A 16917-nucleotide genomic window follows, 5' to 3' on the forward strand; every position below is an offset into this window, starting at 1 on the left:
CTGCACACAGCTTAGCTGTGCCTGCCGGGGCTTCCTCTGCCACAACTGCAAACACGGCGGTAATCCTGTGTCAGATCTGAGTACGGAGGAGAACACAGTATCACCACCATCAGCGGTGGCATTTATTGCCTGTCTGGTGCTGGGCTGGAGCTGGACAAATTTCAATCACGTGGACAAGGTCTTGGCACCCAGAGAGCGGGGTTGGAAAGCACACAGTTGCAAAAGGGAAAATGAGCTTAACAGTTACGGTTAAGACTCTGAGCCCTGGAACAGAGTTATCGAGGAGGGTCTCATTGCATGGAAGGAGGAGGAAGGCGCCGAGTGACATGGAGCCTGGAGGTGGTCTCTAGCGAGCGCTGAGAGTGCAGAGCTAGCCAGAGAGAGGGGGCGGCGCTGACTCACTGGTGGGGGCGCCGGGGTGGGGACAGGGCCCCAGGGACTGGCTGCCAGGGCCAATAGAGCAGGGAGAGGCAGGCTGGGGAGACAGATTTGGTAGATTTCCACCCAGCACAGAGGGCTCGAGCCAGACTGCCTGGTTCAAATCCCAGCCCCACCACCTACTGGCTAACCTAGGGCAGGTGACTTAACCCTGGGTCCTGGTTCCCACAGGTTGACAGCACCCACCGCACAGGGTTGCGGTAAGGGTTTGGGATCAAGCCTGCTCAGCACTGGACACCGTGCTTGGCCCAGTGTAAACAGTAGCAGCTGTTTTTATGGTTACCGAGGGGAGGGCTGGGCACAAGCTGCTCTGCCCTGGGTCCCGCCTTTGCACGGGCCTATTGTATTAATATATAACTTTGCCTGGGCTGGATCATGTCAGAGCAGTGGCTCCATCCCCACCTCACACAGAAATCTCCTCGGCAGCTCACCTAGCTCTCCTTACTTGCCTCCACTAACGGGGAGCTCACCACCCCAGAAGGTAGCCTGTCTTCACATTCAGACAGCTCTGATCACAAGCTCTCTGGGCTGAGCTGAAATCTCCCTGCAAACTGCCCCTTAGCGGAAATGATTTCTCTGCCAGGGACTTTCCAATGCCTGGAATCCACCCATCCCACAAATGCTAGGAATCCCCTGACCAGGGCCCAGCCACTGCCCCAGGAAGTGTCCCCCGAGTCCCAGCCCTCTCCTGCCCCGAGCACCTTCTGCAGAATAGAGTAATTCCTTCCACAGGGACACGGACACTACCCCCAGGGCCTGGGTCTGTTGCCATCTTTCCTGCAACTCTTAATTGGAGGCAGAAAGCGCTGGACGTCCACGGGCCTGATGCTAATAATAGCAGTTCACGTGCATTGCCTCACCCGGGCCTCACAGAATCCCCCTAAGGAACCCACTGTTTTCCCCATATTTTTTTAATAATGGTAAAAACATAACATAAAATTTACCATCTCGACCATTTTTCGGTGCACAGTAAGTGCATTCATACTGCTGCGCTCCCATCACCGCCACCCACCTCCAGAACTTTTTCCATCTTGTGAAACTGAAACTCGGTCCCCATCCTCCCTCGCCCCAGCCCCTGGCAGTCGTCCTCCTACTGTCGGTTTCTGTGAGCTTGACTGCTCTAACTACCTCGCCTAAGTGGGATCAGACAGTGTTTGTCTTCTTGTGCCCGGCTTATTTACTTCACTTAGCATCATGTCCCCAAGGTTCGTTCATGTTGGAGCATGTGACCAGGATTTCTTCCCTTCTAGAGGCTGAATTACATTCCATTGTATGGAAATGCCACATTTTGTTTACCCATTCATCTGTGTCCATGACGAGTGGCTTCCACCTCCTTGCTAGTGTGAATAATGCTGCCATGAACCCCAGTGTGCAAATCTCTCTCAGAAACCCTGCTTTTGATTATTTTCAGAATATACCCAGAAGTGGAATTGCTGGATCATATGTTAATTTCATTTTTTTTTTTTTTTTTTTTTTTTGAGACAGAGTCTTGCTCTGTCGCCCGGGCTAGAGTGCCGTGGCGTCAGCCTAGCTCACAGCAACCTCAAACTCCTGGGCTCAAGCAATCCTCCTGCCTCAGCCTCCCAAGTAGCTGGGACTACAGGCGTGCGCCACCATGCCTGGCTAATTTTTTCTATATATATTTTTAGTTGTCCATATAATTTCTTTCTATTTTTAGTAGAGATGGGGTCTCATTCTTGCTCAGGCTGGTCTGGAACTCCTGACCTTGAGCAATCCTCCCACCTCGGCCTCCCAGAATGCTAGGATTACAGGCGTGAGCCACCACGCCCGGCTTAATTTCATTTTTAAGTTTTTGAAGACTCACTGAACTGTTTTCCACAGCGGCTGCACCAGTTTCCGTTCCCACCAGCAGTGCACAGGCTTCCAGTTTCTCCACATCCTCAGCAACACTTGTTTTCCCTTTTTTTTTTTTTCTGGTAATAGCTATCCTGATGGATGTGAGTGTAGGGAGATACCATGTTTATCCCCATTTTATGGCTGTGGAAAGTGGGCCTGGAGAGACATGGTGACTTACTCAAGGTCCCACAGGTGGCAGAGCTGGGATTCAAGCTCAGGGCTGTCGACACCCCTGTCCCCGCAAATCCTTGCTGTCCAGCTGGTCAGTGACTGCCCTGGGGCCCCAGCATTGTCTGCCCTCCATCCAGGTCCTGGCCAGGGAGGAGGCAGTGACCCTGAATGAGACCACCCCAGGGGCTGCAAGACTCACCCCAGCCCCTGGATTCCCCCGACCTAGGCAACTCTGAAACTAGCGTTTTGGGCTGGGCCTCTCTCTTGGGTAGTGGGAATGGGGCCTTGGGGCTGGCTCAGTAGCCACCAGATGTCAATGAATTCTTGGATATGACACCAAAAACACAGGCAACAAAGGCAGAAATAGACAAATGGGGCTACATCAAAATTAAAGACTTTGTGCATCAAGGACACAATCAACAGAGCGAAATAGCAGCCTATATAGAAGGGAGAAAATATTTGCAAATCATACATCTAATTAAGAGTTAATTCTCAAAATATATAAAGAACTCCTACAATTCAATAACAAAAAATTAAATAACCCAATTGAAAAATGGGCAAAGGACTTGAATAGACATTTATCCCAAGATGATACACAAATGGACAACAAGCACATGCAAAGAGCCTTAGTCATTAGGGAAATGTAAATCAAGACCACAATGAGATAGCACCTCACACCCATGAGGATGGCTATTATGAACAACAACAACAACCACCAGAAAATAACAAGCATTGGCGAGAACGTGGAGAAACTGGAACCGTTGTGCACTGCTGGTGGGAATGTAAAATGGTGTAGCCGCTGTGGAAAACAGCATGGCGGTTCCTCCAAAAATTAAAAGTAGAATTACCATATGATCCAGCAATTCCACTTCTGGATATATACCCAAAACAATTGAAAGCAGGGACTTGAAGGGATATCTGTATACCTATGTCCGCATTCATAATAGCTAACAGGTGGAAGCAACCCAAGTGTCTGCTGATGGATAAACAAAATATGGTGTATATATGTATATGCACAATGGAGTATCGTTCAGCCTAGAAAAGGGAGGAAATCCTGTCACTTGCCACAACCAGCAAGAACCTTGAGGACATTATGGCTAAGAGAAATAAGACAGACACAAAAAGACTGTATGATTCCATTTACATGAGGTCCTTAGGTAGTCGAACTCATAGAGACAGACAGCAGAAAGGGTTCCCAGGGACCGGGGGGAGGGAGAGGAGCTGTCTAATGGATACAGGGTTTCTGTTTTGCAAGGTGAAAAGGTTCTGGAGATCCATTGCACAACACCGTGGATATACTTAATACTACTAAATTGCACACTGCAAAATAATTAAGATGGCTACAAAAACGCTTGCAGAGAGATTTTAGTGTCATGAGAAAGTAGGAAGACAAGGCAGCAGGGTGCTGGCTCTTGGGAAACTGGAAAGGGCTGGAGGGAGGAGACATTGAGAAGACATGGGGGGACAAGGCCAGAAGGGAGACTGGGACTTAGTGGTAGATTCCAGCCCAGAGTGTGGGCTTTCTCATGCTGTGACAGGCAACAGGCACCCCAGAAAGCACTAGAGCAGGGGCCCTGACCTTTCCAAACAGCTGCTGGGAGGAAGTCGTGTCTTTGGCCTTTCAAACTCATATCCTTGATCTGAACCTTCCTAACTGTAGCCAAGTCCCAACCCATTCACCTCTCCTGACCTGGAGAGGGTCCCAAGGGGGAAGCCCGCTGGTGGTCCAGGCGTGCTGGGATGCACAGATGGAGCTCTCCAGGCAGCCCCTGGAAAGTTCGGGAAGTAGGTTCCCAAGCTGACTGCAGCCCAGTCCCCAGGGGACACCCCACCCACTTGTGGGACATGGCCCTCACATGCAAGCATGCACAACAGCCAGAGCGAGGAACCCCCCTGGGATTGTCCCAGGCCTGGAGGCCACAGTTCTCAGACTTTCAGACAGTACTGTCTCAGGGGTAGGGGACAGTAGGGAGGGCTATGACCCCCAGAGACACTCTACAAACCCCGGAAGGAAAGAGCTGTAAGAAGCCCAATTGCCCTGAGTCCTAATGTGAAGCGGAAGAGATCTTCGTGTTCTGGTGGTGGGGATAGGACCAGAACCCCAGGGCCCCAGAACCCCAACTCCTAAATCCCACTCTCTGCAGCTATATATTTGGGGTACCATCAGAGTCCCTGAGACAGGGAGGAAGGCTAGCACCGTCCCCCACCTCTCAAAGCTGCCAGAACAGGCATCTCACAACCCGCTTAAGTCTCCGCATCGCTGAGATCAAGTCGAAATTCTCACCTGACCTCCAAAGTTCTCCACAATCCGGTTCCCTCGGCTCCTTCCAGCTCCTTCCATCGCATGTCCCTCTCCCTTACCCTGCACCCAGCCCTCCTGCACTCACACTTCCCCACGCTCAAATTGGCTTCCAACTTGCCATGGCTGCTTCTTTCCAGTCTCTGCCTAATCGAGTGCTCTTCACTCGTAGGCGAGGAGCTGCTTCCTGCGTGCTCGGACCGACCTGCTCATTGCTCTCTCTGCCCCCACAGTGCGGGCTATTTCAAGAGCAGGGGGGCTGTCTTATGCATCTCTCGCCCTGGTTTCTAGCACCATGGCCAGACAACCCAACAAATGTTTGTTGACCGAGAAGACAAACCCGTGAGTTTTCTGCCTTTTACAGCTAATTCTGGTACCTTCCCAGAGGCTCTGGGGCATCACTTTAACCATTCACAGTAAGGGGTCCCTAAGTGCCAGGTGCCTTACCTATGTTATCTCAAGTAGTTCTATGGCACAGGTGTTAACACTTCTATTTTACACGTGAGGAAACAGACTTGGAGAAGGCCAGTGACTGCCCACAGGTGGGAAGCGGTGGGGCCAGGACTGGACCCAGCGGGACCAGCTCCAGGGCCTGAGCCCACATTCCACGTGGCCTCCTAGTAACCTACCACAGCGGCCGCAGGGTGGGAAATGCACCCACAGACTTCCCGTTCTCCACTCCGTCCCGGGGTCCCTTAAACCTGCGCTTTGAGGCAGGTGGCTGAGATGGGAAGGGTGGCACCCAGAGGTGATGGCAGGGGGAGGCTGAGAGCCTGGGGGACCTCCAGAAGGAGGCCTGAGCCAGGTGCCCAGCCCTCCAGCCTCAGGGTGGATGGGGCCTCATCAAAACATCCTCTAACAGGCCAGGCACGGTGGCTCACGCCTGTAATCCTAGCACTCTGGGAGGCGGGTGGATCGTTTGAGCTCAGGAGTTGGAGACCAGCCTGAGCAAGAGCGAGACCCCGACTCTACCAAGAAAAAAAAAAAAAAATAGAAAGAAATTATCTGGACAACTAAAAATATATAGAAAAAATAATTAGGTATCTTAAACAGATTCAAGTAGACCTGCCATTTGACCCAGCAATCCCATTACTGGGCATATACCCAAAGGAAAAAAGGTCATTCTGTAACAAAGACACATGTACCCGAATGTTTATAGCAGCACAATTCACAATAGCAAAGATGTGGAAACAACCCAAATGCCCATCAATACATGATTGGATTAGTAAGCTGTGGTATATGTATGCCATGGAATATTACTCAGCTATAAGAAATAATGAAGATACGACATCTCTATGGTTCTCCTGGAGAGAGTTGGAACCCATTATATTAAGTGAAGTATCCCAAGAATGGAAAAACAAGCATCACATGTACTCACCAGAAAATTGGTTTCCCTGAACATCACCTAAATACAAATCTGGGAACGACACCAATCGGATATCAGACTGAGGTGGGGGGTGGGGGAGGGGATGGGGGTATGCCTACACAATGAGTGCATTGCACACCGTTTGGGGAATGGTAACACTTGAAGGTGCTGACTCGGGAAGGGGGGGTGGGGGGGGAGGGACATATACCTACATGATGGGTGCAACGCACACTACCTGGGGAACGGACACGCCTGGAGCTCTGACTTGGGGGGAAAGGCGGTACATGGGCAACATATGTAACCTGCAATTCTGTATCCCCCATAACAATAAGATGAAATAAAAAAAAAAAAGAAAAAATAATTAGCTGGGCATGGTGGCACATGCCTGCAGTCCCAGCTACATGGGAGGCTGAGGCAGGAGGATCGCTTGAGCCCAGGAGTTTGAGGTTGCTATGAGCTAGGCTGACGCCATGGCACTCTAGCCCGGGCAACAGAGTGAGACTCTGTCTCAAAAAAAAAAAAAAAAAAAAAAAAAAAAAAAAAAATCCTCTAACAGATGATGAAACCATTCATCCACTCTTGACCTTCTCAATTCTGCCCAGGGGAGCCCCCGAGGGGTGCTTAGTAAGCACCAGACATTGTGCTAGGTCTCCATCTCCCAACATCCCTAACAAGTTTTATAATCTCTATTTCACACATGAATAAACTGAGGCACAATGAAGTTATTAGGTGAGAGGTCAAGGTTAGGCAGCTACAGTGTACAAACCCAGGCTAGTCTGCCATCAGAGGCCAAGCTCCTAACCACGATGCTAGGCTGCCGCCATCTCCCTTCCTGAAAAATCCCAGAGATCACAGGTCCCTCGCCCACCCTATCCTGACACCATGGTCCTGGAAATCAGTAAATCAGTCCTCTAATTCTTGTAAGTGAGCTGAACCCATGTGTGGCAGGAGCTGAGCTACAAAAATGTTCTTGCCCTTTGTCCCATGTATTTGTTCTGGATGGAGAATAAAATCCAAGGAGAGGGGAAAAAAAAAACAACTTAAAAGACCAAAAAATGTTGGACAAGTCTCAATCCAAGAGGAAAAAAAAAAAAAAAAAAAAAGACCAAAATACATTATTTCCACAGAGTTGTCCATAAAAGCAGAATTATTAATTGCAAAACACCTGGAAGAAATCCCACATCACAACCGAGGACAAAGGCTACATGTCCTGGGATGGGTTTGTTAACATGACGAATACCACGTGGACCTTATAATGACATCTAGTCAGTTGGTTTCTGTGCATTTAAAATAAAGGCCAGGTACGGTGGCTCACGCCTGTGGTCTCAGTACTTTGGGGGGCCAAGGCAGAGGATTACTTGAGCCCAGGAGTTCAAGACAGACCAGCCTGGGCAACATAAGGAGACCCTGCCGCTACAAAAAATTTAAAAATTAGCTGAGTGTGGTGGCACACACCTGTAGTCCCAGCTACTTGGGAGGCTGAGGCAGGAGAATCACTTGAGCCCAGGAGTTTGAGGCTACACTGAGGTTTGATGACACTACTGCACTCTAGCCTGGGCAACAGAGAGAGACCCTATCTCTAAAATAGATAAATGAATGAATAAATAAATAAATAAAAACAAAGTATAAAAGCAGAACACTCCATTTTAATTTCAGAAATACTGTCTGAGAAAAACTTACCTATGCCATTGATTTTTTCCCCTTTCCTTTAAAGAACTTTAAATCAATTAATTTCTGATAGGGTGATTCATGCAAGTAACAGTTCATGCCCACGGCACATTAAGGTCTAAAGAACTCCAGCAGTACCCAAGGGTGCAATCCCCATGACGCATGACAGCTGGTTGTCAATTGATGAAAGTCAGCAGGGCACACGAGAGAAGCGATTTGTTCTATGGTTATGTGGATCTGCTGTTTCCTGCCGGGCTGATGAAGGCAAAGGTTAAAAAAATGAAAGCCAGACCAGACCATTCACACCATTTATCGGAGACATACTTCAGAGCTTCTTGGCTGGGACTGTCTATGTCAAGTCTAGCTCGAGTCCCTCTTGCTGTGATCAGTGAAGCAGCAGCGAAATCGGTGTGGGGAAGCCAGGCCATCAGAGGCAGAGCGAAGGAAACAAGCCATGTGAGAGAAAACCCACGGCCTTCTTACCTGTTCACGTGCCAGGACACAGTCTTCTACAGTTTGCTGGTGGCTTTAAGGGGCTCCAGGGTCCGGAGCGCGTGCCTAGGGGCTGCAGGCAGTGGGTGCCAGGTGGGAGAGGCTGCGGCTGTCCCCAGCCCACAATCCAGGCTTCCCCTCTGATGAGAAGGGCGGGGAAAGCAGGCCACTGCGGTTCCAAGTCAGGGACTGGAGCCAGCAAGGGCGGGACAGGGCCACGTGGCCCCAGCCTGCCTGGGAGTGGTGAGGAGTAGGAAGGAGCCTCAAAGGCAGGGGACCAGCCAGGGGACTGTTCCGACTGACGGTGCAGGAGTCCCCAGGACCCCAGCTCCTGGTTCCCAAGCAGCTCGCACTGTTTAAAGGGGCTACCCCAGCTCCTCTCCGGAACACACAGACCCCGACAAAAACCTCTTCTCACAAAAGTAAATAAAACCGGGTGATGCGGAGACAGGCCTGGTGGTACCTGCCTGTGGTCCAAGCGACTTGGGAGGCTGAGGAGGGAGGATCGCTCGAGTCCAGGAGTTCGAGGCTGCACTAAGCCATGATCGTGCTACCGCACTCCAGCCTGGGCGACAGAATGAGACCTTGTCTCTTAAAAGTGGATGCTGTGGTGGTGACTGAAGTGTGTGTGTATGGGGTGGGGGCATTAAAGGGAGACAGGCCTTTCTCTGATACACGTGGTTGCCGCCGAGGACCGATGATTGCCCAGCCTGCCAGTCTCTGTGGGGGACATGCGCCCCGAGAGGTGAACGCTTCCCCAGCAGGTCTGACCCCAAAGCCTGGGCTTTTCCCAGGCGACTCGGGCCTGTCCAGACACCACACTTGTGGGAGTTTCTAGAGACAGCAGAGGAGAGGCCCTTTCCCTCTGTCCTGTCCCCACGGACACCCTCCCTGGACCTGCATGAGAGTGACTGAGCTGGGACTGGCACCACCCAGCAGAGCTCTGTTGGCACCTGCAGGGGCAGCTCCGTAATCTCTACCAGATGCCACTAGATTGTACTTGGAGTAGCTGGGGTGGGCCACCCCCCCCCCCCCCGGGAGGTGGGGGTAGAGGGGGAGGGAGGACTGAGGTCAAAGCCTTGAACTCTCCAAGAGGACAGTTTGCAGCACCTCCCTGAACGTGAGCACAGAATCCTTTATTAGGGGGCCCCTTATTAACATGGAGGACTCCACCCCACCTAGTTCGGGAAATACCGTCCTAGACGTGCTGGCATGCCGTATTCTGAATGCCAATGCCCAGCACAAGAAATGTTTTCTCCATTGGATGGACACAACGGGACTTGCAGCAGCACAACAGCACCCACGCTGGAATGTCCCGGCTCACTCCCCACCCCTGGTCTCCAAGGCAGTGGCTGCACTGGCCACACTGTCTGCAAGGCCCTGGGGTAGAGCCCTGCCAAGGCGTTGATTCATCCTGCCAAGGCGTTGATTCATACCAGTTGGGCACTCGTGGGAGGGCAGGGGGTGGAGGTGACGGGGGCACAGCCTGAAGAAACCCCACTGTGCCCTCCCTGGGGCCTTTGGCTTGGAATGATGCCCCTATCTCTCAAAGCATCAATATTGGCTTCTGGGCCCAGAGACCCAGTTCGGTGGCCACACCTCCTCAGCCCCCTGGACACCCAGTGAACACACTTCTGTGTTACCGCGACCCCGGGTCGTCAGTCTTACTCACCCATTTTACAGATAGGAAACCGAGATTGTGCTCAGACGTTAATGAACCCAGGTCATCTGACTCCACACACAGTGCTCTCTTCATGGACTTCACCCCCACTTGGCATTTGGCAGACAGAATCTTGTTTCTGACTGCTTTGTGCGGCAAAGTTGCCTTTCCACACTTACAGTATTGACTCCCTAAAAGCAAGAGATACCCCAGCATGTCTTCTAACATTAGGCCCTAATAGCCCTCAGTAAATATGAATACTTCTTTTCACTGTCACATGTCACTAGCTCAGACACATATGGTCATGGCCCCAAATTAATAACTTGTGAAAACTCTCCCCGAATGACCAAATCAAAAGCCCCTCTCCGTTCCTTCTGAGATCTTGTTTGCAGTCAGAGATGCGGGCAAGTTCTGTTGGCTGGGCCTGTGAATTAAACTTGAAGACCAGGCTCTGGATGGCAGTGAGAGGTGGTGGGTGAGGCGGGCTTCCACTGGGCACTGACAGAGCTGCTGGATGTGGGGGTAGGGTGGGTGCTGAACAGGGCCCTTCAGCTTCCAGGTGGGCGCTCCCAACCCCTTCTCCACAACTGGAATCCTGGAATTTCCAAACTTGGATTTGATTTTTATTTTTTTTTAAGAGACAGGGTCTCACTCTGTCGCCCAAGCTAGAGTGCAGTGGCACGATTATAGCTCATTGCAGCCTCAAACCCCTGGGCCAAGCAATCCTTCTGTCTCAGCCTCCTGACTAGCTCTTGGTATGTTGTTCAGGCCAGTCTTGAACACCTGGCTTCACGTAGTCCTCCCACCTTGGCCTCCCCAATTGCTGGGGTTACAGGCAAGAGCCATCATGCCTGGCCTTCTTTGATGACTCTGACAATTTTTTTTGGCTTCATTTTGAACAAGAAGCAATGTTCTCTCATTCCTTATCAGAGCTACTGATCATTAACACTAGATTGTGAAATGCAGATATCACCAGCAGAGTCTTTCATTTTGTTTATTGCTTTTAGAGACAAGGTCTGGCTCTGTCACCCAGGTTGGAGTGCAGCGGCACAATCATAGCTCGGCACAATCATAGCTCACCGCAACTCAAGCTCCTGGGCTCAAACGATCCCCCTGCCTCAGCCTCCCCAGTAGCTGGAACTATAAGTGCATGCCACCACATCTAGCTAATTTATTTTTTGTAGAGATGGAGTCTTGCTATGTTGCCCAGGTTGGTCTTGAACCCCTGGTCTCAAGCAATCCTCCTGCCTCCACCTCCTAAAGTGCTGGGATTGGAGGCATGAGCCACCTCGCCCAGCCACCAGCAGAGATTGAGTTAATCTTAAGAGTTAATCAGGGGCACAAACCAGGAAGTCTGTTCTGACAGTGCAGAGGATCTTACTGCCTAGCTGGGGTTAATAATCACTATTACAGGTTTTCTACCATTTGCTGACCTAAACCCCTTGGCTACCCACCCCTCACCTCATTTTTCGGACTTAGGACGTTCTGATTTTTCCTACAAGTCCCAAGGTTGTGCCTGTTGTATCTGAGGAAACCAGAGACATGGGCTTTAGGCTCTTCTGAAACTTGCTGCCAGGCTCTCTGGCAGACTCACCTCACCACCAACCTGAGAGGAACAGAGACTGCCAGGCTGTAAGAACTCTCCTCCAACCTCTGGGTGCAGAGCAGACCGGGAAGGAGGTGGCACATAGTAGGTATACAGCAAACACTTGTGGAATAAATGAATTTAGCAGCCTCCTCTAGTGGGTTGGCATGTCTCCTGAGGACAGCTTCCAAAACTTCTAGAGAAACAGCTCTTGGTTGTGCTGGTTCAGACTGGCGTACAGCCTGTACATGCTGATTTCAGTTTGCCTCATCTTCACAGGCACGTGGGCATGATGGGCCATCAGATCCCCAAATGTCAATCTACTGTGACCAAGCAGGTGTTTTATTGAGTCCCTGCCACATACCCCGGAGCCGTCTGTTTTACCCCTCCATTGTTATTTTCTTGGACAAAGTTTGATTTTAGCAGCAGGGATGTTTCTTCTGAGCTCTGGATATAGCCCTTAAAAATCAATTTTAAGCATGTAATAGAACATTCATATGCAATATTCCATATGCAAATGAGCAAGTGGATGACTCAAACATGTCATTTCTATTTTGAACTAAAAACAGAATTTAGGCCGGGCGTGGCAGCCTGTGCTTATAGTCCCAGCTACTCAGGAGGCTGAGGTGGGAAGATGCCTGAGCCCAGGAGTTAAGAGGTTACAGTGAGCTATGATCGCACCACTGCACTGGGTGACAGAGTGAGACTCTGTCTCTACACAACAAAAAAAGTGAAAGCCAGGCTTATCCCATTGGAAAAATGCCTCAACATTTCTGGCTTCCCTCGAGTGAGCTCAAGAAAAGCTGCAGTCCTGGGAGCAGCCTGAACCCTGGAGACCAGTGAACCCCCAAGAGCCCTCCCCAGCCCAGGCAGCTGTCTTGCAATAGCTTACCCTAACCTAGAAAAGCAACATTCCATCTGCAGTCCAACTTGAACCCCCTCCCCCAAAGGAATGCTATTCTTGGCAAGGATCTTCCAAAGGAAATAACATCTGCAGAACCTCTGTCCATAAGGTCAAGGGAAAGCCGAGACAGCTGAAAACGTTTCAGTCCTTAGATCCAAGTCCCAGGGACTTGACAAAGGAACAGGTTGAGAGCAAACCTACCAGGGCAGATGCCTCAGTGTCTTCACGTCCTCCCAAGTTCCGCAGCAGCCTCACTGTGTTCTGCAAGGTTGCAGAGCTCCCTATTTACCTGGTTGCTCAAGCAAACCACAGAAGTCAATCGTAATTGAGCCACATCCAATCACTGAAAGTTCTTAAACACCTTTTGTAGCGCCTGAAGCAACATCTATGAACAAGACAAAATTCCTCCACTCAGCACATTCAAGCCTAATTCCCCGCTCTGGCAACTGCAGCACTTGCTAGAGCCCTTCCTCTTACCAAGAACCAGCAAACTGATGGATAGACTCGCAGAGGAAACCCAGTCGTGTTAAGTTTTCTTTCTTACATAACCCCGTACTACTAAAGGAAGAATATGTATTTCAGTCAAACTTGAGTTAAGAGAGGACAGGAACAAGGAGCCATCGCTCAAATATTTATGCTGAGTTTCTCAGACTACTAAATGTCAACATACAAATGGATTTATGGCCACGGGACAAAATGAGCCCTGAAAATTAGGCTTTTCAAATGCAAATCCACAAGCTCAGTGAGCAACAAACATGTTATTTAGGGATTCAACTCCTGGCAAAACCTGGGTCCCTACTGACTGATCTAAAACCAAGTCATGACTAAAGAGAGACTCAGTTTCAAGGGAAAGAACCTTCTCTGGGCTGCTCAGATTGTGTCTAATGACTACCACACTCCTGACTCACACCCAGTGCCAACCATCGAGAATCTTCTCCAGCTAGGTGGCTGAGCACATGCAGATGAAAGGCTTTTCTTCGTGAAGTACTGAGAGGAGCAGTGGGCTCAGGTTCCTCCAGGTTCAACATACCTGGAGGAATGCCTGGAAGATGAGGGCTTCCCACACAGGGAAGCAAGAGCGGGAATTCCCAAGTGTGGGCTGGAACATTTCTGAATCTGGGCCACTTATGGCTGACAGGCTCTCAGTGTTCCCTCCTTACATCCCAAAGGCCCTCAGGAACCCACTTAAGATGTGTGCTGCTGAGACAGCCCCTTCCCCCTTCAACAGGGCCATATATACTGCCAATCCCAAGGGCAGGTGAGTATCTGGGTTCTTCTGTACTTACTGACCCTTCCTAGTAGTCAGGGGGCAAAAGATCTTCTGAGGAGTTATACACCCATCTGTTAAATTGGAATTCATGCTAAACCCCTCATTCCAAGATCTCAGAGTAGAAGGACGCTGAAACAGAAGAAGAATCAGCCATTCTTCATCAATAGGCAATGGGAAGAGGGGTGGATGTTCACATGGTTATTGACTCTAAGTTTCATCAGCAGAGCATGAAGAACCAGGAAAAGCCAAAGAAATCATCACAGAGCTGGGAGTTGGAGGCCACAGGCTGCCAGAAGCCCAGGTAGATGCCTGGAAAGGAGAAGTATACTCATTTCTTCTTACTCCAACTTGGGCTCAATTCTCCCCACCTAAATTCTCATCCCCAGAAAAAGACACATGGATGTCTGCCACCTTAAAAACTAGGTTTATATTTCTGGTTAGGTTCCAGAGTGGTAGAACTCAGGAGTTATAATCTACCCAACCTGGTGCCACCTTAGCTTGCTTGCCTCCCTCCCTCCCTCCCACAGAGATAACATTGTACAAAACTATATTTACAGGAAAAACAGTTAAAAATTAAGGTCGTGTACAAAAGTAGACAAGAGCCAGAAATACCAATGCAGGGACAACTCTGGGGTACCGGACACATCGTGCTCCACACTGGAACCTGGGGTGATGTATTACATACTAGGTGGGGAGAAGTGTAGCGAATCTCGGCGCCAATTTGAGGGGAAACCAGTCATTCCGGGGTGAGGGGAAAGAGCTACTGGCTTTCATATTGCAAAGTCTTAATTATCTAGTCACACTTCTTCCGCCATGTGGCAGAAGCCAGGTGGCGGTGATGGTGGTGGAGGAAACAAAACACAGCGTCTCTGGCAAGCCCCACAGGTAAAGGGAGGACTCAGAAGGCGTAACGGGTCCGGATATCTTCAAGCTTCTTGGATACCTCGGGTGGGGTTCGGTCTAGTTCTTCAGAGACGTTCTTTTGTTTGTTGGGCTCCATGGAGTTGAACTGCTCACAGAGGTCTCCATCAATCACATTCTAAGACATGGAGAACAGAAGAAGGAAAAGAAAATGGTGCAAACTAAAGCAGCAACTGTAGGGAAAGCTTTTCATTCTCCCCCAGAACCCCATTTGTAGAGCCAGGAACACTATTCTAAGTTGACCCCTAGCACTGAGAGTCCAGGTTGGCAGAACTGGTGAAGCGTTTTCTCTGGCCGTGGTTTGCCCGGAGGAAGAGGAAGAGGACTCTGAATATTAAGTATCGGTACTGCTTCCATTCATCGGCTCCCTAGCCGTTTCTTCACTCAGGACTGCTCCAGTTTTTAAGAGACAGAAGCCCCGAGAAAAGACCAGATGAAATGGGCTGTGGATCTCCCCTCCCAGCCCAGATTCCCTCAACCTACCTTAACAGGGAAATAATAGGAACGAAAGCTGAGGTGGTCCCGCCCACAGAGAGGGGGATGCTCAGACCTCAGATGCATTTCCACATGTTGGAAGAAGTCATGGTCCTAGTGATAAAAACAAAGAATCTGTCACTGAGAAAAAAGTGATTTCAACTACTGGGCTACAGTTTCCATAAGCACAATGAACAGACGAGCCACTGATCTCTACCACCCAAACAGATGGTAAATGTCTATTTACTCTTCTGACCATCACAGGTTTTTCTGCTACAACAAGGACAGTTAAAACCTAAAGGGAGGCCGGGCGCGGTGGCTCACAACTGTAATCCTAGCACTCTGGGAGGCCGAGGCGGGTGGATCGTTTGAGCTCAGGAGTTCGAGACCAGCCTGAGCAAGAGCAAGACCCTGTCTCAGGCCGGGCGCGGTGGCTCACGCCTGTAATCCTAGCACTCTGGGAGGCCGAGGCGGGTGGATCGCTCAAGGTCAGGAGTTCCAGACCAGCCTGAGCAAGAATGAGACCCCATCTCTACTAAAAACAGAAAGAAATTATATGGACAACTAAATATATATACAAAAAATTAGCCAGGCATGGTGGCGCATGCCTGTAGTCCCAGCTACTCGGGAGGCTGAGGCAGTAGGATCTCTTGAGCCCAGGAGTTTGAGGTTGCTGTGAGCTAGGCTGACGCCATGGCACTCTAGCCGGGGCAAGAGAGTGAGACTCTGTCTCAAAAAAAAAAAAAAAACAAACAAAAACCAAAAACCAAAAACCAAACCAAACCAAACAAACCCAAAGGGAAACTTCATTGTACTTACAGCACGAGAAAGAATGCCATATGTAAAGAGTGGTATGTGAGGTTAGATTCCTGATCCCAGCTCCCTTGGCTGGAATGAAACATACCAAACTTGGCGAATACTAGAGTTGATTCCACGAGGCAACACGTGCCCCAACAGACATCATTCCATCTTTCCTAGTCTGTGGAATTTGGTTCTGGGGCTTTAGGCTCGGGGTAACCTTATACCACATCACAACTGAACCAAATCTTACTATAGTATAAAAACAAATGGCCTTCCCCAGGGAGGAAAATCAGAATTCCTATCACTCCAGGCACTTCTGTTACCTTATAATTTCCAGAACACTCCTAGTTACAAGTGAGGACAAATGGATTCGCCCTCTTAGGCAGATTCAGTACTAAGAAACAACCTTAGGAAAGCCAAGGCCAAAGCACTCTCACCTCATGGGACGTGAATGGGACAAGGATGCCGATTCCTCCTGACAAGGTGGTATAGACAAGTGACTCGGAGCCTCCCGGGATCAGTGTGGTCTTCTGTAATGACAGCACTGTCTCCCCAACATGGTAGTTCATGATCACCTCTGCCTGCAAATCAAAAACAGACTAGTAACTATGCACGCCCTTGGAAGCCTGTTCTGGACTCCCAAGAGCAAGCAGTAACCCCAAAGGCACATTTCACCATCTATTAAAATCCAAAAAATACTAAAATCTAAAAATACTTAAAATTCTGTCATCATTTAAAGTTTAATGCCTCACAAACATGCTGAAGTTAGATCATTTCTCATAAACAATTATATCCTAAAACCTTTTTGTTAAATTATCAAGTCTGCAATAAAAAAATAAAACTACAGAAAACTATAAAAAAAAACAGTTATCACTAGGCTTGCCCCTCTAAAACAGTTCTGTTTTCAAAAGTCCACAGATGCTCTGTTAAAGAAGTACATGCCTACAGCACAGGAGTAATGCCCAGGACACAGCTCAGACAAGAGCTGGTTACTACTGGGTACGAATGAAC

The 16917-nt window shown here is 49.5% G+C and overlaps 2 protein-coding genes across 2 annotated transcripts in view; both read right to left on the minus strand.

Moving 5' to 3' along the window:
* The window catches only part of IL34 (interleukin 34), a 53040-nt gene extending 44509 nt beyond the window's left edge, over positions 1-8531 (minus strand). Inside the window, exon 1 of the mRNA XM_069456348.1 lies at positions 8283-8531. The gene's annotated coding sequence lies outside the window, so the exon portion shown is untranslated. The remainder of the gene's footprint in view (positions 1-8282) is intronic.
* A 5396-nt stretch (positions 8532-13927) lies between these two features.
* SF3B3 (splicing factor 3b subunit 3) overlaps positions 13928-16917 on the minus strand; it is a 42698-nt gene continuing 39708 nt past the window's right edge. The window contains exons 24-26 of the mRNA XM_069497792.1: positions 16344-16487; positions 15115-15219; positions 13928-14749 (exon numbers count right to left, since the gene is read on the minus strand). Coding sequence (XP_069353893.1) covers positions 14609-14749; positions 15115-15219; positions 16344-16487 — 390 coding nt within the window. The 3' untranslated portion in view covers positions 13928-14608. The remainder of the gene's footprint in view (positions 14750-15114; positions 15220-16343; positions 16488-16917) is intronic.

This window comes from Eulemur rufifrons, chromosome 23 (genome assembly GCF_041146395.1).
Source record: "Eulemur rufifrons isolate Redbay chromosome 23, OSU_ERuf_1, whole genome shotgun sequence".
Classification (NCBI taxonomy): Eukaryota; Metazoa; Chordata; class Mammalia; order Primates; family Lemuridae; genus Eulemur; species Eulemur rufifrons.